This window comes from Rhinolophus ferrumequinum, chromosome 25 (genome assembly GCF_004115265.2).
Source record: "Rhinolophus ferrumequinum isolate MPI-CBG mRhiFer1 chromosome 25, mRhiFer1_v1.p, whole genome shotgun sequence".
Lineage (NCBI taxonomy): Eukaryota > Metazoa > Chordata > Mammalia > Chiroptera > Rhinolophidae > Rhinolophus > Rhinolophus ferrumequinum.
The window spans coordinates 23035424-23059970 of NC_046308.1; the positions used below are offsets into that span (position 1 = coordinate 23035424).

At 47.8% G+C, this 24547-nt stretch overlaps 2 protein-coding genes across 8 annotated transcripts in view; one reads left to right on the forward strand and one right to left on the reverse strand.

The window, feature by feature from the left end:
- Positions 1-390: 390 nt before the first annotated feature.
- On the forward strand, positions 391-13517 carry YDJC (YdjC chitooligosaccharide deacetylase homolog). Of its 7 annotated transcripts, XM_033097690.1 has the most exons (8): positions 393-763; positions 851-1010; positions 1210-1309; positions 1416-1593; positions 1814-1983; positions 2318-2436; positions 2800-2977; positions 3094-3244. In XM_033097690.1, exons 1-8 carry the CDS (start codon positions 600-602, stop codon positions 3114-3116), a joined length of 1092 nt encoding a protein of 363 aa, XP_032953581.1. In that variant the 5' UTR covers positions 393-599; the 3' UTR covers positions 3117-3244. The 7 variants fall into 7 exon arrangements, with proteins under 7 accessions (XP_032953579.1, XP_032953580.1, XP_032953581.1 ...); XM_033097688.1 differs by having other exon boundaries at positions 391-763; positions 2800-5463; XM_033097689.1 differs by having other exon boundaries at positions 392-763; positions 2864-3247.
- UBE2L3 (ubiquitin conjugating enzyme E2 L3) overlaps positions 7259-24547 on the reverse strand; it is a 49761-nt gene continuing 32472 nt past the window's right edge. Inside the window, exons 3-4 of the mRNA XM_033097695.1 lie at positions 13877-14063; positions 7259-8707 (exon numbers count right to left, since the gene is read on the reverse strand). Coding sequence (XP_032953586.1) covers positions 8553-8707; positions 13877-14063 — 342 coding nt within the window. The 3' untranslated portion in view covers positions 7259-8552. The remainder of the gene's footprint in view (positions 8708-13876; positions 14064-24547) is intronic.

Here is a 24547-nt window from a genome sequence, read left to right on the forward strand (position 1 = left end):
CAAATAAAGCTCTTAGTGTTACATGTTTTCTTTCATTTCCTTATTGTTTAGAGTTTTTACACATCATAAAAAAGCCTCCTCTTAAAAAAATCAGCAAAAGACTAATGGGCAATTTGAAAAAGAAGAAATGTAAAGAACTAATAAAAACATGAAAAAGTTCATAGTCACTATCAAAAAAATGAAACATTACAAGAACGAGATAACATTGATTTATTTCTCAAAACAACACAAAAAACCTTCGGGTGGGAAGAATTGGGTGTGTCTATTTGCTTAGCGAAAATACTGGAAAAACACTACCCAATAAGTTAACAGGGTGATCTCTGGAAAGGGTGAGAGATTTTATTTTCTGTATTTTTCATATTAAATATCATTTTTGCAGTCACTGAAAGTTTCGCGTTGCAGTAAATCAAGCCGTGGTCTGAAGGGCGGAGCACACTGTGTGGAGATACGGAGTCGTTGCAGGGCCACGGCCGGACCGCTAGGTGGCGAGAACAAAGGCGGAGTGCAGGCGCGTCGGGGCGGGGCCTCGGGCTGCATTTAGGGGCCGGGCTTGGACTGTCAGTCCACTCCCCTTGGTCCAGCAGCCCGCGGAGGCAGAAATGGCCTGGCCGCGCGTACGGCTGGTGGTCACCGCGGATGACTTTGGTTACTGCCCGCGGCGGGATGAGGGCATTGTAGAGGCCTTCCTGGCTGGAGCTGTGACAAGCGTGTCCCTGCTGGTTAACGGCGCGGCGGCGGAGAGCGCGGCGGAGCTGGCCCGCAGGTGAGGGGGCCCCTTATAGGGTCAGGGCGGGCTAGGGGCGCCGCCGCCCCGTGGCCGCTAGTGCTCCTGATTGCGTTCCGCCCGCAGGCACCAAATCCCCACCGGCCTCCACGCCAACTTGTCCGAGGGCCGCCCGGTGGGTTCGGCCCGCCACGGCGCCTCATCGTTGCTCAGCCCCGAAGGCTTCTTCCTGGGCAAGATGGGATTCCGGGAAGCGGTGGCGGCCGGAGATGTGGCCTTGCCCCAGGTGCGGAAGTGCGGCTGCAGGAGGATACCCCCTTATCAAGGCTCCGCCCCAAGGGTACTGTGACGCTATCAGGGGCCGGAGCAGGCGCTGGATGCTTCCCTGGTTCCAACACAGGAGCAATCACACGGAAGCACCGGGATGGGTCCTCCTCGGTAGCTGCTCCGGGATGTTCGAGGTGCCCATTGTCCTCTCATTTCAGGTGCGGGAAGAGCTGGAGGCCCAGCTGGGCCGCTTCCGGGAGTTACTGGGCAGGAACCCCACTCACGTGGACGGGCATCAGCACGTGCACGTGCTCCCAGGTGCATGGGTTGGTGGTCCCAGGCAGGGGGGCAGTATGCCCAGGTGGGTTGGGAGATGCTCCCAGGTGGGGGGACGTGCACCTTACTGACTCCGCCCCGCCTGCAGGCGTGTGCCAGGTGTTCGCCGAGGTGCTGCAGGCCCACGGGGTGCGCTTCACACGGCTGCCGCTAGAGCGCGGAGTGGGTGGCTGCACTTGGCTGGAGGCCCCAGCGCGTGCTTTCGCCTGTTCCGTGGAGCGCGATGCCCGGGCGGCTGTGGGCCCCTTCTCCGGCCGTGGCTTAAGGTACCCCACACCCCCCGCACCGTGCCCTTCCCTCTGTCCGGCCCGGGTTCCAGTGGGTGCAGCTGGGTATTTGCTTGGCCAGCTAAGCCCGTTTCTCAACCTCGAAGGGAGTCAGGTTTCGCCCAGCCGCACCTCTACCCCAGATCCGTCCAGTCTCCTGGCCTAGTCCTGCCCGTTGCTGTTCAGCCGGTTCCTGGCTCTGATGCCTGGGTATCCACAGGTGGACCGATGCCTTCGTGGGCCTAAGTACCTGCGGCCGGCATATGTCTGCTCACCGCGTGTCAGGGGCACTGGCTCGGGCCCTGGAAGGTACACCCACTGGCCACTTCTTGACAGCCGAGCTGATGGCCCACCCAGGCTACCCCAGTGTGCCTCCGGCTGGCGGCTGTGGTGAGGGCCCTGACGCCTTTTCTTGCTCTTGGGAACGGCTGCATGAGCTGCGTGTCCTCACAGCTCCCACACTGCGGGCCCGGCTTGCCCAGGATGGGGTGGAGCTCTGTGCCCTCCATGACCTAGACTCTAAGAGACCAGGGGAGGGGGTTCCTGGGGAAGCCACTCTGGTAACCTTCCTGGAACCCTCCCAACTGTGACCCTGACAGCCAAGAACTAATAATGCCGTAGTGCTCAAGAAGGGAGCAAGGGTTGTTTGGGCACAGTCCAGGACCAGGCCCTAGAATGGGTTTTGTGGCTTCCCTGGGCAGAACAATGTCACCTCTATGTCCAGGTCCTCATGACTCAGAATGGCAACCAGAGCTTCAGCAAGCCCTCTTGGCTACAGGCAGGTCAGCCTGTGACATCTGGGCCTGGAGCCTGCCAAGCATTTGGTGCCCTTCACATTTCCATGTAAGCATCTTCCTTGTTTGGGAGTAGTAGGGAGAGATCGCTGTATTAATAAAAAAAGGTATCTTGTAAACTTGGTGAATTATATAAACTGTGTCCAGAAAAACCTTCATAGACACAAGAATGGACACAAAGCAATTCCTCTGGGGGCCCAAAGCAGGTCACTGTTCCAGAAAAGATACATAAAACAAGTTCCACAGTCTAGTTTTGTTCATGCTTAGGTTTTCTTTTTTTTTGGGGGGGGGGAGAGTTGGGGGAGAAGAATGTCTCACCAGGGCTACTTTTGGCTCCGGAGGTATATTATAATCTCAATTTTATTTAAAAAGAAGTCAGCTGTTTTAAGTAAGTAGCCCTTTGCTATCCTAGAGGACAGATCTGAGGAGGTCCTGCAAGCTCAGAGGAGTGAATGTAAATTTTTCCACGAGGGAAGTCTTCTGTGGAAGTGGGATCCTGGATTCCCAAATGGACCTGGTGCTGTGGATGCCCTGTGTCTGGAGTCCACGTGGCTTGGATGAGGAGATGGAGAGAGCAGATGGGGAAGCGGGTAGGGAGTTCTCCGGAGCACACGAGTCCTGCCCTACACTGGAGGTTGGAAAGGCAGATGTCCTTCTTGTCTCACGTAAGTGCCTATGCGCAGGCACTAATGTCCCCATTTTACAGATCTACAAGTGGGAGTGGCATAGCAGGGATCTGAAGCTACCAGTTCATGTATTTGCCATGTACTGTGTCCAGCATGGAATCAGGTGACAACAGAGCTCTCTCCCGGCCTATGCAGCCTTGAGGGATGCGCAGCTTTCTGAAGTTGGTAAAGGGGGGGGGGGTCCTCTCATTCCTCTCTGCCCCCACCCACCCACAACCCCACCCTTGACTGGGGCTTCAGTCCCTTTTCTGGCTCTATCTTCTAACCTTCCCTTGACCTTGACTCTTCCAGGCACTGGCCCTTTCCTCCTTTCATGTGTGTCTGTGAACTGGAATCACTGTTTGATCCCTCCTGTTGCCTCACCATCGCCTCCTCGCCTCAGTCCACTGGGGTCCGGCCACACTCCTGCAGGCTTCTGGCCGGTGCTGGTAGGGGTGGTCTTAAGGCAGCTTGTTGCCATGGGGGCACCTCCCTTTGAGGCAGGTTCTTAGGTTCTGATGAAGAGGCAGCTGGCTATGTGTCTCTGAGGTTCAGGATAGAGGTCAGGGTGGACAGGAAAGAGACTGGGGGTCTGCACAGATGCTAGATGAAACTGGGAGTGGCTGTCACCCAGGGAGGGAAAGAGGGATGAGCAGAGTTGAGGGAATAGACTAGCCCTAGGGACCATGAACTCATTTAATAGTAGAGAGAAGAGGGTGGGCACGGCCAGCCTGGGAGGATAATCAGGAAAGCAAGGTCCAGCTCACAGGTGGAGGACAGGTGATAAGGCAGAGGGCCACAGGCAGCACAGCGTCCATTGGGCTGGGCTGGTGTCCTAGCCACCAAGGAGATGGGGTATTTCTTATGCCAAACCTGCTGTTTGCTGGGTAGCTTAGGTAAGGGGTTCTGTTATCCACCCATTCATCAGTCACATATGGAGCATCTGCTCTGTGCCAGGCCAGGGCTGGGTGCTGGGACACACACAGCCCCGCCTGCAAGGAGCTCAGTCTGCTACACAAGGACAGATGGTGTGATCCAGGCTGCAATGGGGTGGGGAAACGGAACACACAGCATAGTGTGGGGCCAAAGGGGGCTCCTAACCCGGCCAGGATGCGTCGGGGAATACTTTCCAAAGGATGTGACTTCCGTCCCTGGGCCTCACTCTGACCCTCTGGAGCCTGCACTGTGCCCCCAGGAGTACCCAGGCTGCAAGCAAAACCACTTCCAATCACCCAAGCTTGGCCATTGATCAAGTTCTGCCTGGGACAGACTTCAGCTGAAGTCCCAACTTCAGCTCTGCTCCTCAGGTTGGTACCACTCCCCCATGTTTCACGAGGAAAGCAAGAGGAAGCTAATGCAGAAGGGGCAGGAAGAACTCAGACCATCTCTGGCTTTGCCTTCCACTGGGTCAGGTGGCTGCCTTGCAGGGCGAGGCACGGCGGTGCTGCCAAGTGAAGAAAGTGAGAGCAGGGCTGAGAGCTACCAGCCTATGGACTTTGCCCTGAGGAAGTCCTGAGGCCCTTGACAGAGGAACCTCAGGGGGCAGAGGGTGACAGAAGCCAGGTTGCAGTGGGCATAGGGACGGATCAAGTAGGTGCGTGTTTCGAGCTGAACAGTGAATACAGGAGGAAGGCTAGAAAATGATGGCTCAGGAAGTTGAGAGGGTCGTGTGGGACTCTGGCTTTGGGGATGGGGTAACTGGACCTGTGTCTGGGCTCCAAGAGACCAGTGGTAGAATGCAGCAGGAGCCAGACTGTGTAAAAACACAGGCCAGGTGCCCTTGGCTGTCACTGAACCTCGGTTTCCTCCTCTATGAAAACAGGGATAACAGTGCCCGTGGGTTGTCCTGAGTTTCACAGAGGATACAGTGATGGGACGTGGCAGAGTCCTGGGCTGATGATCAAAGGGTCTGCTCCTTGCTTCCTGGTAAAATGACACTCCCGGCAGTTTTCCTCCCGGAAACCTGCAGGCCTGGCAGACTGGTCAGGCTTGGTCTCCGCTCGAGTCAAGTTATAGGCAGGGAACTTGGCTGACTGAAAAATGAAGTGTCAGGGCCCTGGGCTGAGTCAGCACCTTAGCAGTCCACTGTCCTGGGGACTCAGACAGCTTTCTGGCTGGAACCCTTCAGGATGTGGCCTACCCACGCCCTCAGGCACACCCTCTTTAGTTCTCTGACCTTCATTAAGACTGCCAGTTTGCTTCTCTGCTAAATGGGATTATCACTCTTTTGGGGTTGACCGCAGGACTGAAGTGATACATATGATGTCAGACAATTAAGTTCGCAAACTGGTCCTAGAAACAGTGCTACATGCCTCATTGCTGAATATCACGATGGTCCTCTTTAAAGTACTCTTTTTGGGAAGCTATGCACCGACGCCAGCTCCTAGTCCACCCTTCCAAGCAATTTTAGAACTCTTTCTGGAATGGCCATCAGAGCTGTCATATTACCCTTGATATCCTGAATGTCATCCAAATGTCTTCCTTTCAATATTTCCTTTATCTGATTCAGGTAAAGAAAGAAGTCATTGGGGGCCAGAACAGGTGAGTAGGGAGGGTGTTCCAATACAGTTATTCGTTTACTGGCTAAAAACTCCCTCATAGACAGTGTTGTGTGAGCTGGTGCATTGTTGTGATGAAATATCTATGAACAGTTGGTGAAAAGTTCAAGTCGTCTAACTTTTTCACGCAACCTTTTCAGCACTTTCAAATAGTAAACTTGGTTAACTGTCCAGTTGGTACAAATTCATAATGAATAATCCCTCTGATATCAAAAAAGGTTAGCAACATTGCTGCAACAAGTTTGCCAACATAATTGTCAGAACTCTATAGAGGTGCTGCCCTAAATCCAGACACCCAAGGGATCCCTCTGCAGGCCCCAATGGTCTGTACTTTCCAGCCTTTTCTGCTTCCCTCAGGGAAGGCGGGAACACCTCTGTGCGCCTCTTTAGGAGGCTGGGTGTGGGGAGAGAGAACAGGCAGAAGCTGCAGGAGACCAGAAGCCCCAGGACCTGTCCCCTCCCTCCCACCTCTCATCCCGAGAACACAGGCCCCTGGCACTGCCCACCACCACCAGTAAGGAAGAAACCCACACGACCAAACCAGTGCCGGAGAGCAATTTTATTAAGGGCAGCAGAACGGGATCGCAACATCTTAGAAAGCCTATTCTCTGCCATGTGGGGCAGGGGCAGGCAGGAAGACAAGGACCGGGCGCACTTTGGATTGGGCGGGTGTGGATTCCTGAGTGGGCTTGGGTCAGGGGTGGCAGCCCAACAGCTCTCCTCTTCCCCAGAGGACCCAGCTGAATGGTTGTGGAGCTGCCAGGGCTGCCTGCCAGCGTGCTCAAAGCCGGTTCCAAGGGCTCGGCGACCACCCGGAACTCCTTGGCTGCTGCCCGGCTTATTAAACTGCCCAGGCCCGAGGGAGGGACCACCCATAGCCTCGCTCTCCGAGGGCCAGGCCTCTCCTGACTAGGACAAACCACGGAGTGCAATGCCAGGGCTGGGAGTCCAGAGGGGCTGCCAGCTTTGACAAAGGTATCCCTCTTTGGTGAGCAGAGAAGTGAGGGGTGGACAGGCAGGTAGAGCTACGCTGGTAGAAACATGAAGCAATGGGAGTTTCCAAGAATGGCAATAATTCTGGATTCAGAAGCAACAAGAACAGATGGTGGCTTATTTGGATAGCTTCTGACAGAATTTGGCATTTTGTTACAAATCTGTGTAGGAGTGAAGTAAGGTTCATCATCACCTTTCTGCTAATGAAGAGACAGATGTGGGAAGGCTGGTCCGGCGCTCTTGCCATACTGGGCACACAGGAGCCTCCAGAACCTGCCCCTTGAATATCTAGCACTAAAGAAGCTGAGTTCATTGACACAGCGCAGGGGCCACACACCTGGACAGCTAAACAGTGTCATGCTGCCTCGCCTACGCATTCATCACTCCCATTTCTGCATCGGTAAAACCAAGCTGTCTCACAGGTCCTTAGCCCTGGAAAGATCTCAAGTTTTAGAACTAAAAGAAAAACAAAGCAAAGTTTCTTTAAGTCATTTCTCCACAGGATCTAGTCCCCCCCGAGAGCCAAGAGTGTAGCAGGTTGGTGACACATGGCGTTTGGACCATCGGCTTCCTTTGGGTGTGACATGTATTCTCTACTATTTCAGGGACAGTCCCACTTGCTTTGAAAAAGACATTAACATCCAATCCTTACAAGTTCATCTGATGATAAATTCTAAGGTCAATTTTTATTTCTACAAAAAAAGGCAGTCAAAACAAATGTTTTTGTTTTTGTACATAAAACACATGTAAAGGATATTACTGAGCTTCAAGTGGAGCTTGACTCTGCAAAGGCTGTGAGTCCAGAGGGAGAGGGAAGGCCATCTTGTTCCTGGGCTGGCCTGGCTGGCTGCTCCAAAGGAAGGGGTCAGCAGGGCACTGGTGACCCCAGACTGGTGCTGGCTATAGCCGAGTCCTGCCAATTCCAACCCCGCAAAGGGTCGAACCATGTTGAGGGAGGGCCGCGGTGAGGCTGCTGCACCGAGGAGTTGGAGAGTGAGCTCCGTGGCACATTCGGATGGAGCTTGGTGATAGGTGAGCGTGGAATTTCGAATGGACATTCTGGCTTTAGCGTTGTCTGCAATGACCAGCACATCTTCTAAAATGGCTGCAGGGAGGAACGCCAACCTTTGACCTCAGGAGCCTCCCTGGTGAGAAATTCCTCACACAAGTGCACTGTGTCCTCTGGCTGGCAGGCCCTCTCCTGGAGTGGCCACAGACCTAACACTGCAGGATTTCCCCAAATAGGCTAGGCCAGGCTGGAGTTGAACCACACACACAGACATTAGGGTTGCCATTTAGTCAATGTTACTGTGGTAACATTGGACAGATTTTTACATAAGAGCTGGGCTTCCCTTTGCACAGCTTTTGTTTTTAGGGATGGTGGTGGTTTGCTTGTTTTTAAAAATTTTTTTAAAGGATGTTATAAATTGGAGCCAGGAGAATCAACTCCCACACCAGGCAGTGCAACATGGGAGAAGAGAAGCCACCAGACAGGACAGAGCTATCTCTTCTTTGTGGAGGAGATGGGCCTGGGTCTGGGGACGTGAATGAGTGAAAAATAAACTGTAGGCAAGAAAGTGGGAGTTGCAAGGGGCTGGGGATGAAAGGGGGAAAGGGAACCACAACCTTTTTTTTTTAAACCTTAAGGTCTAAATGTAAATTGAAAAATTTGGATAAATTTGGACAAGTAAAGAAACACCATTCTTTTAAGGAGATGGAAGCAGTGATTTTTAAAACAAAGAAAGCAGAACTAGAACATCTTAAGTTTTTAATCCTTTTATAGGTTACCTAAACCACTTTTGATTAAGAAAACTGTAGAAAGTTAGTAACTGCCACAAGCAAACGCCAGGCGGTGGCACATGTCAATTTTCCACAGAGTCCTGCTTTGCCAGGTGTCTGCACTGCTCTGGGTCTCTGCTCACACTTGCTGGAATCAATCGCGGCAGATTTTAGTCCACAGGTCGCTTTTCCCCATATTTCTTTGTAAACTCTTCAGCATTCTTACAGAATTTTTTACGGTCCTTAGAGTATTCTTCAGCTAGGTCAGCCCGAAGGGGGTGCTCGGGCTGGGGGTCGTTCACCAGGGCTATCAGGGACTGGATTACTGCCGAGAAAAGGAGAAGGCGTCGCTGGTTAGAAGGGCTCGGAAAGGGCCTGGGCAAGGTGTGCGACTTGGACTCCAACACCCATTTACATCTACGGGTTTGTAAGTCAACGGCCTCGGATGTATCCAAAATCTAACCACCAGCACTCAACTCCTTTCTTCTGTAGGAGGAAAGTGATGGACAGCAAGCAGCCAACACTCCAGGGGATCACTGTTCAGAGTGCTGCCTTCTCCTCCTCCTCTGGGAACCTTCCTGAACTGACTCCCCAGGAAGAGCCCAGCCCCCAGTCTCTCCCAGGCTGCTCACTGGTGCGATCCCGCCCTCTCTCTCTCTCTCCCTCAGCTTCTCTGGGGCAAGGGATGGGGGATGCATTCCAGAACTGCACTCAGTTCAGAGTAGTTTCAATGAATGAGTTTGAGAATGAAGGGGGCGTGGCAGGCCTGCACCATGTAAATGCATAACAAGCCCACTCTCGAAGACCCCGGGGAGCTGCTGAACCAGCTGAGAAAGGTGCATTTGACCACCGTGTCTAACCACTGGGAGGCTGACAACCCCCAGCACGTCACACTGTCTATTGCAGAAGCAGAAGTCACACTGGTGGCTCAGGATGGGTTGCGCAGGGGGCAGTAAATTCTAGATGTGCTGGAAGGCTAGCCTTGGAAGGGAAGGACCATGAGGGAAGGGAGGAAGAAGAAGGGAGGAGTGTGGAACATGAAGGGCCAGGAGCCTCGGCCTCCTCAGAGGATACACACAGCCACCACAGCTTCTTACACACACTTCTCTTCACCCTCTGGCCAACGTCAGGGCCAGGACCTTCAGAATGTTTCATTCCTTCCCACTGCCACATTCTTAGCAAAAAGGCATCTCTCCTCTGGATTGCCGAAGTTACGGTTTCCTTAATCAGGGGCCCACGTTTTTCACCCCAGTATTACAAGGAATGGATTAAAATGCTGGTGCTGGCTGAGTCATACACAAAGGCATAACCAGTCAATAGCAGCACGCTGGGTGAGGGGGACAGCACAAAGTACTCCTGGCCAGGCATCCAAAGACCACCTGCCCCCACCTCTGCTATTTAATGCTACTAGGTGAGACGGAGGCAATCAAGGGTTCCTCTGACCATGGTGGGCACAGATGAGGCAGTGGGGTAAAGTAAGGAGGGTGCCTCTGCAGGGCTGATGGGGGCCAAGGTTGAGTAAGGAGGAGAGGCGGCTGGGCAAGGAGGGTAGACTATGCAGAGCAAGCCGGGGTCAAAGGCTCTAATTCAATCTCCACATCACCCCCAAGGGCAGACGTTCTCACCTCCCTTTCCATACCACCTGTAGTATCTCTGAGAGGAAGCAGACCCTGGAAGTATATTTTTGTCTCTTTATTTCAAGATTTATCCCTTCTATATTTGATTTGTGCCTAACTGAGCAGAAATGATGATAAAGCTATTTTGCTTATTCCTATTTCCCCAACTTTAACCGTTGATATTCCACGGTTTGCCATACATCCATCCACATATAGCCTAAATGAGAATTTACTTAATATACTCGTACTTCTCTAAATCTCACTTTTTAATATAAATATTTTTTAAGTAAATGTTAGTACCTCAATTGGAAAGTCACTTTCACTTGCCACAAACAGAAGGCATGCATCAACAGAAGGACAAGGTATTGCTGGTTGGAATAGTCTCAGACAAACATTAAAACCAGCACCTAATCTAAAGCTCCCTCCTGTCCAGTCAGGGGACAAACCCTCTTCCAAATGGCACCTTCCCAGCTTCTCTACGACATTGCCCCCAGCTCACAGGCCATGCTGTATCTTAGCACACTCCAAGATCCTCCACCTCATGCTCAGACACGACACTGCTCCGTTCTCTTTTGTTGTTCTTGATTTCATATATAGCATACGTATATGCTATTTACAGCACTGAGGAACAGAGTGAAGAAATAAAATGGAGTAACTGTGGTCAAGCTGCTAAATTATTAAACTCCAGTAGACTGAGGTATGAGGCGCGTCTTGACCAGCCAGTCTTAAACTTTTGAACCTTCCAGTCGTAGGTCAATACCTGCACGCACATGAGATCGCTGTGCGTCAACGCCTGCACATACAGCAAACCTGAGGATCATCCAAATGACTTCAAGAAGAAACTGTCCCAATGTCCAGGCCACCGGACATCAGAAGATTACCTTTTTGGACCAATCCAGATGCTAGGAAGGCAGGACTGCTTCTTCTTAGGAATGTACTTTTTACTACAAGAACCCTCAGTGTTTCTTTCTCCTTCGGAACACTTGTAGGTTTTGTCTAGCTGTGTTTCCAGTTTGCAAACTCTAAGAACCTTGAACCAATCTTTGTTATTTATTTTCAACAAAGCCCCTTCACTCTTGTTGAGTTCGTTTGACAGCATAAATAGATGGCTCGTCTGTTTCTGTGATTACAAATAGTTTTGCAGAAGAACTGCTGCTTCGTTAGTGTTTCAGGAACCTCACAGGGTTGAGTGCTATGTTTTCCTGTGACAGAAGTTCAGGCTCTCTGCTTTTTACTATGAGCATCTTGATACCTCATGTATTAGTATAAAACCATTTGTTAATTATTAAAACTTGCTTTTCAAAAGATATTTTCACTTTGCAAGTTTGCTATTTGTCTAGTTAATTCTTTCCCAAGAACTTGCTTTTACTGATTTGATCAAGTCTAAATATTTTCAAATTTATTTAGTAGTTCTGATGAGTACTTCATTCTTTCTCTGTTCCTTTGGGTGCATTTCTGGCTCCTCAGTTAAACCATAATAAAACCCAGCTGAGCTGAGCTTGTTATGACTGTTTTTCAAACTACATCTATGGCCCCACTGCATCATTTTTCACATACCGAATAGCACGCTCATCACAAATGTCTAGCCTTGATTTCTTGATCTCTCCCTTAACCCAAATGCTCCCCAGAAGCATTTTTTCTCTCCAAAATGTGGGACTAAAAAACCATCAAAATTTATCTTTTATTCTCTCTTGTATAAAGCCTACAAAATGCTCTCCTTTTTGTTCTTATTAACAGTTTCTTTGTAATAAAGGACGTAAACACTATCTATGATTTCTCCCTTTTCAGGGAGATCCAAGGGGCTCCATTCTCACAGAGTAAAATGTGAAGGGCGCCTTCCGTGGAATTCACCATAAAAAGTTAACTAATCTTATCCTGTTTGTTATAGTTCTTGAGTCCTCTTTATAAATTCTATCTACTTGATTTGTTGTAATAGTGTATGGCATATTGAAACACTGAATTTATGAATTGTTTGATTTTTCTCCTCATATAATTTTGTTATGCTGTATGGTACACAGAGTCAGTATTATGCTGGTTTTATTACTGGCTGTACTTTGTATGATATGGAAGATCTCATTCATCCACCAAACTAAGCCCTTGCTCAGCTGCTAGACATCTACTAGAACCAGACACATGGCTAAACAAACCTTTGTTTCTACATTCTTTCTTCTGGTATTATTATTGCCAACTCCTACGATCTCCCTGTTTGGTACAGTTTTCCCTTGTTTCTTGACTTTTCTCATCTTATTTTTGCTCAATTTTTAATGCTTCGTTACTTTCTTTTAAAGAAATTGAGATAAACTCTTAAAAGTATACAAATAAAGTTGTTTTAGTACATTCAAAAAGTTGTATGACACCACCACTATTTAACTCCAGAACATTTTCATTCCCTCCCAAAACAGGAATAATACTAACAGCCCTCTTGGGCAACCAGCCCTGTAAGAGGTGGCAAAGTACTTTTACTTGTGTCTACCTCCTGGCAAGCCTCTCTACCCTGGTTGTGTCACGTCCCATCCTGCCCGCCCTCTGCTCCCCTCTCCACCCCAGTTCTCAGTAAGGGAGGAGAGACCTTGTAATTCTTTGTGGCCCAGCAGTCTGAGGTGCAGGGTCTGCCTGGGTAGCCTGGCCTGGAAGGACTTTCTCCCTCCCCAGACATGGTGTGTAATACACACAACTCGGCAAAGTCTCCAGGAGTTGTGTGAATGGCTGACAAGGCATTCCTGAACAAGTACAGCTATAGGCTTCCAACAGAGAGCTAGGAATTTGTATGGGGAAAAAAAAAAAAAGGCATGTGCACTTAAGAATAACTTTGTCAAACTTTTCTAAACACCAACTTGTAGATGACCAAGTGTCAGGTCCCCTGGAGAGCGTTTAGCACCCACTCCTTTCTACTACTCAGCTGCGTGAGCCTGAGGCTCAACTTTCCACGTGAAAGGCTTTCAACTCCATCTTCCATGGCTTCCGCTGAAAAATGACTATTTACATCAGTCACTGAAAAACCACCTGCAGCCAAGCAAATTCCAGCCTCAATCACTCTCTTTAATCTAAAAAGACCTTACAGTGGCTCAGCTGGTTATTTACAAGAAAGCCACCAAAAATATGAGATTAGGACTTCAAATGAAAGTTCTGGAATTAGGAAATAAAAACTAGACACGAGCCATAACAAAATCTAGTAACTTCCAGGGGACGAGAGAGGCTAACCACAATAACGAATTAAGTATTTTTCCCAGAAAAATGAGCATGTGTATGTTCACACAGAGACAACCAGACACATGGGACATACACAGCCACATCCAATTCCAGAAAGTCCTAGGCCTGCTAAAGCCAACTCTGTGCTTTCATCTGGGCACATAGCCCGCGAGTATGAGCATGCCCTTACCCCCACACAACCCACTCTGCCCACTGGCTTTCTGCTACCAGCCTGGTGGCTTTGGCGTGTGCCCTTCTTTAATCTGGAAAGCCCTCTCCAACCTCCATTCTTCCTTCAAGTCTGAGTTCACATGCTAACTGCGGTGAACAGCCCCCCTTCCCTCCTGAAGTAGCCCCATAATCTCCATGAAAATTCCCAGGAATAGTGCCCACATCTCTCACGGCTCAGGCAGCAAGCACTAGGCTGGTCTGTGAGCATGCGTCCCTGCTGGGCTGCGAGCACAGGAAGGGCCTCCTCAAATACCTGCGCAGGTCAACAGTCTCACTGCGACATGCCACGCCCCCACGACTGGCGGGAGCCCGGCTGCACGTCTGCGTGCACTGGGGTTGATATGGTAGGATTTCTCAGGACTCGGTGTGGCATGGCATTAGGAGGCACCGAGGAGCCCGTCCCCTAGCAGCGTCCCCAGAGGAGCAGCATTCCAGGAAGACACAGGAGCATGCCTTACCTTGGTCGGTTTTGGTTGCTGGCTTCCAGTTTTCAGCACTAATTACTGGCAGACAGACCTGCCCCTTTTCATCAATGTTGGGGTGATAGATCTTTGTTTTAAATGTGATCTTCGGTGGTTTGAATGGGTACTCTGCTGGAAAGTTGATTTCGATTCTGAAGGCCCCCTTATCATATGGAGGGTTATCCTGCAGGGAAAGAGAAGAGATCAAAATGAACACACCATGGTTCACAAACCTGGAGCTGAGACAGGAATGTTCAGTTTACCTGAAAAGCTAATTTATTTCAAGTGGTATACCAACAGACTTGTTACCTTCAGGGAAACCAACAATCAATCAGTATTTCTACAGCAAGATGTCTTCTAAGCTGTGAAAAGGTCTGAAATCGATGTTCTGGTTTCTGTTTTTCAAAATAGACTATTTTAAAGAGTTGTTTTAGTTTCATAGCAAAACGGAGAGGAAAATACAGAGTTCCCATGTATCCCTTCCTCTCCACACACAGCCTCGCCACCATCAACAGCTCGCAATGGCGCGGCATTTGTTACAACTGATGAACCCACAGTGACACTTCATCATCACCCAGAGTCCATAGTTTACATTAGGGTTCACTCTTGGTGTTGGACATTCTATGAGTTTTGGATTGCCGGTACCATACATTTTAGCTGGAATCATATAGTAAGTAGCCTTTTCAGAAAGTCTTCTTTCACTTAATAATACACATTTAAGGTTCTTCTGTGTCTTTTCATGGCTTGATAGCTCATTTCCTTTTAGTGCTAAATAGTATTCCATTGTCTGGATATACCACCATTTATTTATCCATTCATCTACTGAAAGACATTTTGGGTGTTTCCAAGCTTTTTGACAATTCTGAAAAAAGCTCCTATAAACATCTGCATGCAGGTTTTTATGTGGACCTAAGCTTTCAACTGCTTTGGGTAAATACCAAGGAGCAGGATTGCTGGATTATAGGGTAAGAGTATGTTTAGTTTTGTAAGAAATGACTAAACCGTCTTCCAAAATAGCTGTACCGGTTTACATTCCCACCAGCAATGCGAGTTCCTCAGACATATCCTCCCAGCATTTGATGTCAGTGTTTCAGGTTTCTGCCATTCCAATAGGTGTGCAGTGGTACCACATATTGTTTTAATTTGTAATTCCCTAATGACATGATGTTGAATATCTTTTCATATGCTTATCTGCCATCTGTATATCTTCTTTGGTAAGGTGACTGTTCAGATTTATTGGCTCATTTTAAAATCAGTCGTTGTTTCCTTATTGTTGAGTTTTAAGAGTTCTTTGTATATTTTGGATAACAGCCCTATATCATCAAATACATCTTGTGTAAATATCTCTTTATCTTTTTTCCCACCTCTCCCTCCCCGCCCCCCCCCCCCATTCAAGCCATTGTTTCTCAGTCTAGTTGTATAGGACACAGCTCCCTGGCCCGTGCTGGTGTTATGAGCCTTGTGCTCCCCGCCCCCCCACCCCCCGCCCTGCTGAGGCAGTCAGTCGCCGGGCGTCAGCTCACAGCAGCTCACGGCAGCTCTCCCGGCCGGTCATGCTGGCTGCCGGCCACTCATGGAAGCACACGGTAGCCCACCCGACCTCCGGCTGCTCACGGCAGCCCAGCTCCAGGGACAGCCGTTATTCACAATCTTAGCTGGCCCATGTGGAAATTGAACCGGCAACCTCGGCGTTAGGAGCACGGCGCTCCAACCACTGAGCCACTGGACCAGCCCAATATGTATTTATCTTTTTTGAAGATATGAAGAGTCACACCAGTAGCAAATAACAACCCACCGCAAACCACACTGAGTGCTGAGAGGCCAAAGCAGAGGCCTTGACTCAGACCCTGGCCAGCTTGGTCTCACCAAGGTAGAGCCAGCACCCAGCTAGATAGCTTGTCCTCTACCTGGTTGTCAGGCGGGGCCAGAACCCCATCCTCTTGTCCCTAGGACCATTCAAAGAGCTAGCCCTCAGGGCCTGGACACTACGGCCCAAGAGCCTCTGAAAGATGCCCCCAAAAAAGAGCCTCCCCCCACCTCCAGAGCTGAGCAAGCCCTTTGTCTACTGCCTTTTCCCAGCACTCCTGGCTCTACTGGGTCCCACCCAGGCATGCCAGGTCACACCCATCCCAAAAACAGCCAAGCCTCGCAGAGGGCCCCGGAACGCTCCTCGTAGACCACACACCACAGCCCTTCCTCCTCAAGCACCAGCCTGACTAGGGATTCATTCTCCAGCAAACACAGCTCTGCTGGGGAGCCAGGGGCTCACACCAGGTCTCCACACTCCCCCATGCTCTATTCCCACTCAGGGAAGGGAGGCCTGGTGCAGGGGCCTTCAAAGACAAGTAAGCTTAGGAAAGACTGAGGAGTAGGAGAGGCCTTCTAGGCAGAGAGGACTAGAGACTGGGATGGAAGGGACAGCACGGGCAAGACAGGAGGCCGGCAGCGGGCAGTGTGGCTGAGGGGCTGCACGGGGCCTACTTGAGGAAAAGCTGAACTACCCCTTCTAGCAGCGGTCATAGAAGACTGATCTGTAGGGAAGCTTGTCAGGAAGGTGGGAGTCAGGGTCAGGATGAGGGTGGAGATGCTAGTAAACAGTCCAGGTTGAGTGTGCTTGTGTGAGGAGAGGGGACCTACACCTACCTGGGAAAGGCGGGGATAAGACTGGATTGGAAAATCATTTTCGTCCCAAGAAGACCTTCCCTATTGCCTTCTTAAAGGAACATGGATTCTCTACAACACCATCCAGAAGTTAAAGCAACAGCAGACACTCCCTCCTGCCTGTCCGCCTTGAGTCGCTCACTACCTAGGAGAGCTACCACTCACTGCTACCAATGGGTAAAGGGGAACTCAGAGGAAACTGCTTTGGATTTTTAAAGAGATTTAAAGGTTTTTCTCCTAAGTAAAAACGCAGTCATTTACACTGTTTGAGCCATGTTAAAAGAGCTTTTCTGCAGGACTTTTGCCTGTGAAATCTGCTAATTTGTTCATCATCCAGGACTAATGAACCAAACCACCCCTGTGCCCCGTCACGTGCCGGGAACTGGGAGATGAATGCGCCAGATGCTAGTTAGCAGGTCTAACCTTGGCTCTGCCTCTTTCTAGGTGGCCAAGTCTGGGAACATTTCTGAACATCTGTAAAATTGGGTTAACAGCTGTCTACACCCAGAGTTGTTCTGATGATAAGTCTGTCAAGTCCTATGTGTCTGGCATGTGGGTAAAGAGTTCAAGAACAGCAGCTCTGTCTGTGCAGGAGGCAGGAAAGGCCAAGCCTTTCACCACCCGGGGAATCTGACTAAGCGCATCTGAACTTCTCTGGGCCTCTGTCCTCATCTGGAGCTCTGTGGGTAAACAAAGGAGGGGCTCGAGCGCGTGTGAACCACAGACCGCCCATCGGTCCTAGTAATTTCTGTTGAAGGAGGTGTATAAAAATTAAACACAGGATGTACCTTCTGGACAAAGGGCCTACAGCTCCACATGTGAATTTTAGACATTTTAGAGCCAAACTTATTCTGTGGGAAGGCAACGCACTATAAGGGACCTTAATGAGAAAACATGGTTTTGTTGTAGAAAAATACTATACAATGTTTGAGCAATTTACTGTAAACTCAAGATCAAGTTGCAACATCATTTCATTACCAAACTAACCAAAGATTTCAGCATTTTTATTTTTACATATGACCCTGACCAGTGTTTTTCCATTATTCTTTCCTTTATTTGGATGTCTTGCATTCTCTTCAGCTAATATCGCTATGCCAAAGAATCTTTTGACATGTAAAATTAATTTCTTCTGACAGTTTTATATGCTCTAAATTCATTCCCAGACTTTAAATTTCACTTATCTCTTCCCTAAAGGTGTTGCAGGTGATTAGCCAAACACATGCATTTTAAAAACTTCATTCAATCCATGCCTAGGTTCCAAGACACTTTTTATCCACATTCCCTTTATATAAGACAGTGACTGGTTTAAAAGTGTTTATTATTGCAAGGGGCGGGCAGACTGGTGGGGCAGGGACCCGCAAAGGGCAGCAGGAAAAAATAAAGTGTTTATGATTTATTTAATAAACAGTATGGTTACAAGAAAGAAAAATAATTTTTGCACTACTTCTGTGCTAAGCACCTATGTTTTCCTCCATTTGCTTCTAGTCATTATACATATATATATACGTATATATACATATATATATGCGCATGTAAGTAAGAGTTGACCATTTATCAAGCCCTTATGATATGCCAGGTGCTTTTCTGTCTCATCTTCAATTTATTCCCCTTGACAGCAACCCTCAGGTCAATGCTGTCACCCCACACGTGGACAGGCATCGTCTGGGCCCATCCTCATCACCTCTGTGGAGCACGAAGGCCAGGCGAGCTGATGCAAATGTGCTGATGGTCATGCTGCTTGCTGCTCAGTGAGTGATAAACTGTCCTTTGTCTGTCTTCTCCTGGCCTCCAATAAACTGTGGCAGTCTCCCATGTTAGCTTGCAAATAGGCTGAAAATCTCAGATCCTTTAAAGTTCTTGGCCCCAATCTCCCAAGGCACAAAGCCATTCTGTGGCCACTAAGACCAAGAGGAAGCTCTTCTACATATGACACCAAACCACCTGGGGCCTTTCACCCACATGTCCTACTTCTAATCCTAGGTCAAATATTATCTTTCCTTCTCATGGCAACTCTTCAAGAATCCCAAGACCTCACTGTACCCCATGTCTTCTGTTCAAGTGAAGATCCTGAGTCCTCCAGCCATCCCATAGAAGTCAGTTTTGTGTCACCACTGTGACTGCCTTCCTTGTGATGCAGTGAGGATGCCACACAACCCTCTGGCAGCCACTGGAGAAATCAGGCCAATACTCCCACTCCCTGACGTGGACTATGGCCACATGGCGTGCCCCTACGGCATGTGCACAGCTGACACCACACACAGGGCTCATGGCAGACCATTTGAATAAGTGGATCCTGGTTTGGATCTACTGGACATGCTGTCCCTTCTTCCTTCCAAGCATCGGACAGACTGAAGATTCTGTGCCACTTCTGTCCAGCTTGGTGGTGATCTCTCAGCCGCATCCTTTCCCCGTGGCTAACCCTTTTTTGCCCAACAAGTTATCAAAGCCCAAGCTTTGCTGGGTGGCCAGATGGCTCAGGTGGTTAGAGCGTGAGCTCCCAACAACAAGGTTGCTGGTTCAATTCCCACATGGGATGGTGGGCTGCGCCCCCTGCAACTAAAGATTGAAAATGACTGGACTTGGAGCTGAGCTGGCTCCCTCCACAACTAGATTGAAGGACGACTTGGAGCTGATGGGCCCTGGAGAAACACACTGTGCCCCAATATTCCCCAATAAAAAAAGTTAAAAAAAAAAAAAAAAGCCCAAGCTTTGCTACCACAAGAATATCAAGTCCAGACCTACCTACCTGCCCTGCTGATAGCTTCTCCCCCCGAGTTCAGTCGTTTTGTTATATAGGAACAAGGGGAGGTGGTCTGCTGTTCTGAGCGCCCCAGGCTGGTTTCTATGCTCTCAAGCTTTCATGGTCCACTCTAGGATGTTGACAAAGCTTGAGACAAGCTTGTGGGTCTTCTGAACAGACTGTATCTCCTCACCCTTTGCATTAATAAATTGTCAGGTATTTATAATCTCTTATCTTTTCTGAAAACAAACTTCCTGGTTGCCTGAATCACAAAATCTGCTCAATTATTACAGTAGATTCATCTTGTGCTAACTTTGCTTTCTGAAGATGACTTCTTTTATACTTTTTTTCAACAATTTGGTTTATAGGACTTTTCATAGTACAGTCAATGAATATTCCAACAGCAAGGAATTCTATCAGATTCTCTTTGAAAATAACTATTAGTGGGAATAAGTATTTCTAGAACTGGTTTTCTAACTTTTCATGACCAAACTACCCTCTGAATTATATCTAAATTTAAAATCACAATCTCCACTAACTGAATTCAACAGGCACTTTTCCTCCTCTGAACTCTTATGTACCTACCACAGCATAATTTACTTTCCCCTCAAGAATGGAAGTAGCGGGCCAGCCCAGTGGCTCAGGCGGTTGGAGCTCTGTGCTCCTAACTTCGAAGGCTGCAGGTTCGATTCCCACATGGGCCAGTGGGCTCTCAACCACAAGGTTGCCAGTTCAATTCCTCGACTCCTCGAGTCCCACAAGGGATGGTGGGCTGCGCCCCCTGCAACTAGCAACGGCAACTGAACCTGGAGCTGAGCTGCGCCCTTCATAACTAAGACTGACAGGACAACAACTTGACTTGGAAAAAAGTCCTGGAAGTACACACTGCTCCCCAATGAAGTCCTGTTCCCCTTCCCCAATAAAATCTTTAAAAAAAAAAAAAAAAGAATGGAAGTAGCTTTATTATTATTTTTCATAGAAATATAACATTCACACCAAAAAGTAGTATTAATCTTTCCATCCCCCAGGATAGTGGCTGAGTCCCCTGCCGAATGGCCATGGTATGTTCACTATGCACACACAGTGCACACAAAGGCTTTTCACTCCGGGCATATACATACTACTCATGTGTAGTTACAAAACTGGAGTCATACTGTCTATATATTCTTTCGTGGCTTTTGCTCATGCTGCTCTACATTGTTTTCCAGTCTGCAATGCAGACAACTCCCCTCTTCTGTTAGGCCATCGCACCTTGTGGCTTGTGTTCATAAAGCCTGTGCCTGGCTTATGAAAGGAGCTCCCCGGCCTCGGCCAACATGGAGGCGTGCTCCTGCTCCTACAAGCCCAGTGTACCCGGAAGTTGGCAGCAAAATTATTTTTATGTGTGGCCCTGTTTCAGAAAACAGGGCTCCCCTCATTTGAGGTCAACCATATAGCTACAGAAAGGGAGAAAGAAGAAGCTACTGAAGAATTAGCAGGAAAGCAGAAAAGATTGCGAAACAGGCCAGTGCTGGGCCCCAAGGGAGGCGGGAGGTGGCTCCACCTTAAGGCCAGAAGGACAACGCAGAAGGAAGGAAGGGGTCTGTCCAGTGGCTAATAATTTCATGTGCAATGGGCTGCACAAATGAGGAAGAACACAGAAAGGAAGGTGAGAGATCTGAATCACAAATGTAGCTACAAAAGGTGAAAGAAGAGAAACCACAGCCTCAAATGCACTCCTGGAGGCAGGGCTGGGGTTGAGAGAAATCTTCCTTCTTCCTTCACTGAAAAAATAACCTCTAACATTGAAGGAGCTTTTGTATTGTGTCCAGCACTGTGCCAAAGGCTTTAAATTAAGAACACCGCAACAATCACCAAAGGCCAACGGAAAAGGGGAGGGGGCGGCACACAAAACTGCCTCACAGATATCCAAACGTCCTACCAGCTTCATTAAGTTTTGAGATTTTGTTACCAGTGAGAAAAACGATTTTTAATTGAGGTGAAATTCACTTACAATTAACTATTTTAACGTATACAATTCAGTGCTATTTAGTGAATTCATAATGTTCAACTAACTACCTCTCATTTCAAGACCCACCCCCCAGGTTTATTGAGAAATAATTGACATACATCACTGTGTAAGTTTAAGGAGTACAACATGATGGTTTTATTTACATATACGTATTGTGAAATGATTACCACAATAGGCTCAGCTAATATACACCTTCTCATGTAGATACAAAAACAAAAGAAAGAAAAAAGCAAGGAAATGTTCCTCCTTGTAATGAGAACTCTTAGCTTTTACTCTCTTAACAACTTTCCTATATATCATACAGCACTGTTAGCTGTAGTCTCAAGGCTTTTTCATCACCCCAGAAAAACACTCTGGAAAAAAACAAATGGAAAATTGAGGCAATAAAATTTTGTTCAATAAATTACATTCTTGCTTCAAGGGAGACCGAGGGAGCTTGGACAGAGGTGGCTAAGTTCTCCCAGGAGGCAGAGGAAAGGAGCTCAATGGCGAAAGATGTACCCTCAGGTAGAGGGCAAGCAAGCCAAGAAAGAACACACTTTCTTCTTAAAACCCAGCCTCCAGAGTCACTAAAATAACACTCTTTCCTATTAGAAGAATCCATGTTTGTTACAGAAAACATGAGATGCAGGCAGGCACAGAGGAGAAAACACACTGCCCCAGTCACCTACCTCCCTGAGAGAACTGGGGCCAGCACCCCAGCACATGGCACTCCTGCCCCTTTTTTCCTAGGTGAATGAACACACACACACACACACACACGCACAGGAACACATTGCAGATCGGCACACACAGCACTGTAACCACTTTCACTACAGGTTGTTGTTCACATGACCCTCATCACCCGTGCGTTCTGATCCCCTAGATCTTTGTACTGGTTGCAACGTGTCCTGTCGCCTGCATGTACCATGATTTCTTCATTACTGCAGGGCAAGGACTCCATTTCATTTGTCAAGAATACATCAACAATGCCACGAGTGTCTGTGGCAGTATTAAGAACCCACATACATTTTTATTAAGAAACAAAGCAATTGTGTATTGCCAAGACATCACTGGCGAGCATGGTAATCACTGCAGGAGAAATCAGGGGTGGCAAAGCTGTGGGCACCTGAGAGGAGGTGGCAGACACCCACACTGGGAGCCCCAAGGTCAAGGATGATGTTTTCCAAGGAGGAAGAAGCCTGGGTTTATCTAAGACAGAGGTAAGTGGTGGTGAAGGTCCCTTGCTGTCCTGGTGGGATCCTTCCAGCGTTCTGATGGTTGCACTTTGATTACCTGTCTTCTCCATTACTCCAGGAGATGCCTGAGAGCAGGGACCCGACGTGCCCTCAGAACCAGCCCTCCAACATTTGCTACCTGAACTGCTAACCTATCAGATTCTCTTCTTAATAATAAAATTATCAACATGCATTTATGCTATTCTTTTGACCATGAACAAGAATGTTAGCTCTCAGAATAATAGCTTACCATACCTGGAACACAATGACCGCAGAACCCAGAACCAGCCTGGAACTTGCTATACAGACAACATTTCTACACCTCTGTACCCCACTCATCAGTCACAGCTTATGGTGGCTGATAAAGGAGAAGGTAGGAGAACCTCACTGCAAATCCACCAGGTAGGGACTCAATTCCAGGTCATTCACATGGAAATAAAACAACCTTTCGCTAGGAAAGAAAAACTGATCTTACTGCTTTTAAAAATCAAAGCTAATTACAACTGAATAATTTTTTAAAAACCCCAATTAAAAATGGGCAAAACTGCTAAGCAAAATAAGCCAGACAGAAAAAGTCGAGTACCATATGATTTCACTGATATGTGGTATAGAAAACTGAAAACAAGAAAAGAAGAAAAACAAGTGAAGAAACAAAACTCATAGACACAGACTATAGTTTAGTGGTTACCAGAGGCTAAGGGGGTTAGAGGGGTGGTAGATAAACGTAATGGGGATCAAATACATGGTGATGAAAAGAGAACTGACTCTAAGTGGTGAACACACAATGGATTTATAGATGATGTATCACAGAATCGTACACCTGAAATCTATGTAACTTTGCTAACGATTGTCGCCCCAATAAACTTTAAAAAAAAAAAAAAAAGGGCAAAGTACCTGAACAGACATTTCTGCAAAAAAGATATAAAAATGGCCAATAAGCACATGAAAAGATGTTCAACATCTTAGCCATCGGGGAAATAGAAACCAAAACCACAATGAGAAACCAACCACTCTACCCCTACTAGGATGGCTGCAATCAAAAAGACTGACAATATCAATTGTCAGCAAGGATGTGAAGAAAATGGAACCCTCTCACACTGCTGGTAGGAATGTAAACGGTACAGCCATTGTGGAAACAGTCTGGCAATTCCTCAAATGGGTAAGCGTGAGGTTACCATATGACCCAGCAATTCCATTCCTAGGTAAATACCCAAAAGAAATGAAAACATATGTTCATATAAAAACCTGTACACGAATGTTAATAGCAGCATTATTCATAATAGCCAAAAGTGGAAACAACCCAAATATCCATCAATTGATGAATGAGTTAAGTAAACTATGATCTATCCATTACAATGGAACATCATTCCGCAATAAAAAGGAATGAAGTACTGATACGTGCTATACAACATGGATGAATCTTGAAACTATGCTAAGAAGCCAGATACAAAAGGTCACATATTGTATGGTTCCATTTATATGAAATATGCAGAATAGCTAAATCTACAAAGTAGATTTGTGGTTGCCTAGGCCTGAGGGGCTGGGAGTGATGGCTAAAGGAAGGGGTTCTTTAGGGAGTAATGAAAAAATGTTCTAAAATTGTCGTGACGGACACACAACTCCGTGAATTCACTAAAAGCCACTGAACTGTATGTACGCTTTAAATGGGTGAAATGCATGATTTGTGAATCTAAGTAAAACTTTTTTAAAAAAATTAAAGCTAACTCAGGAAAAGTGGTTCTCAACTGAGGACACTGTTGTCCTCCATGGAGAGGTTTAGAGGTGCCTGAGGGTGTCTTTAGGTTGTCCGCAATGACAAGGGTGGCTACTGGCATCTAGTGGACAAAAAACAAGGATCCCGCACACAAAATCCACATCCACATACCAAAATGTAGTTTGCGATGCAATCCCATTGAGAAACACTGCTCTAGGGTAACTACAAATTCGATTTAAAAACTATGGGGTGCTGGCGGCCGGTTAGCTCAGTTGGTTAGAGCACAGTGCTCGTAACAACAAGGTCGCTGGTTTGATCCCCACAT

Coding starts and splice junctions, on each gene's coding strand:
- YDJC (XM_033097688.1), top strand. CDS start 600: ATGGCCTGGCCGCGCGTACGGCTGGTGGTCACCGCGGATGACTTTGGT. Junction 1,011..1,209: donor GAGATGTGGCCTTGCCCCAG/GTGCGGAAGTGC, acceptor CTCTCATTTCAG/GTGCGGGAAGAGCTGGAGGC. Junction 1,984..2,317: donor GCCTCCGGCTGGCGGCTGTG/GTGAGGGCCCTG, acceptor CTCTATGTCCAG/GTCCTCATGACTCAGAATGG.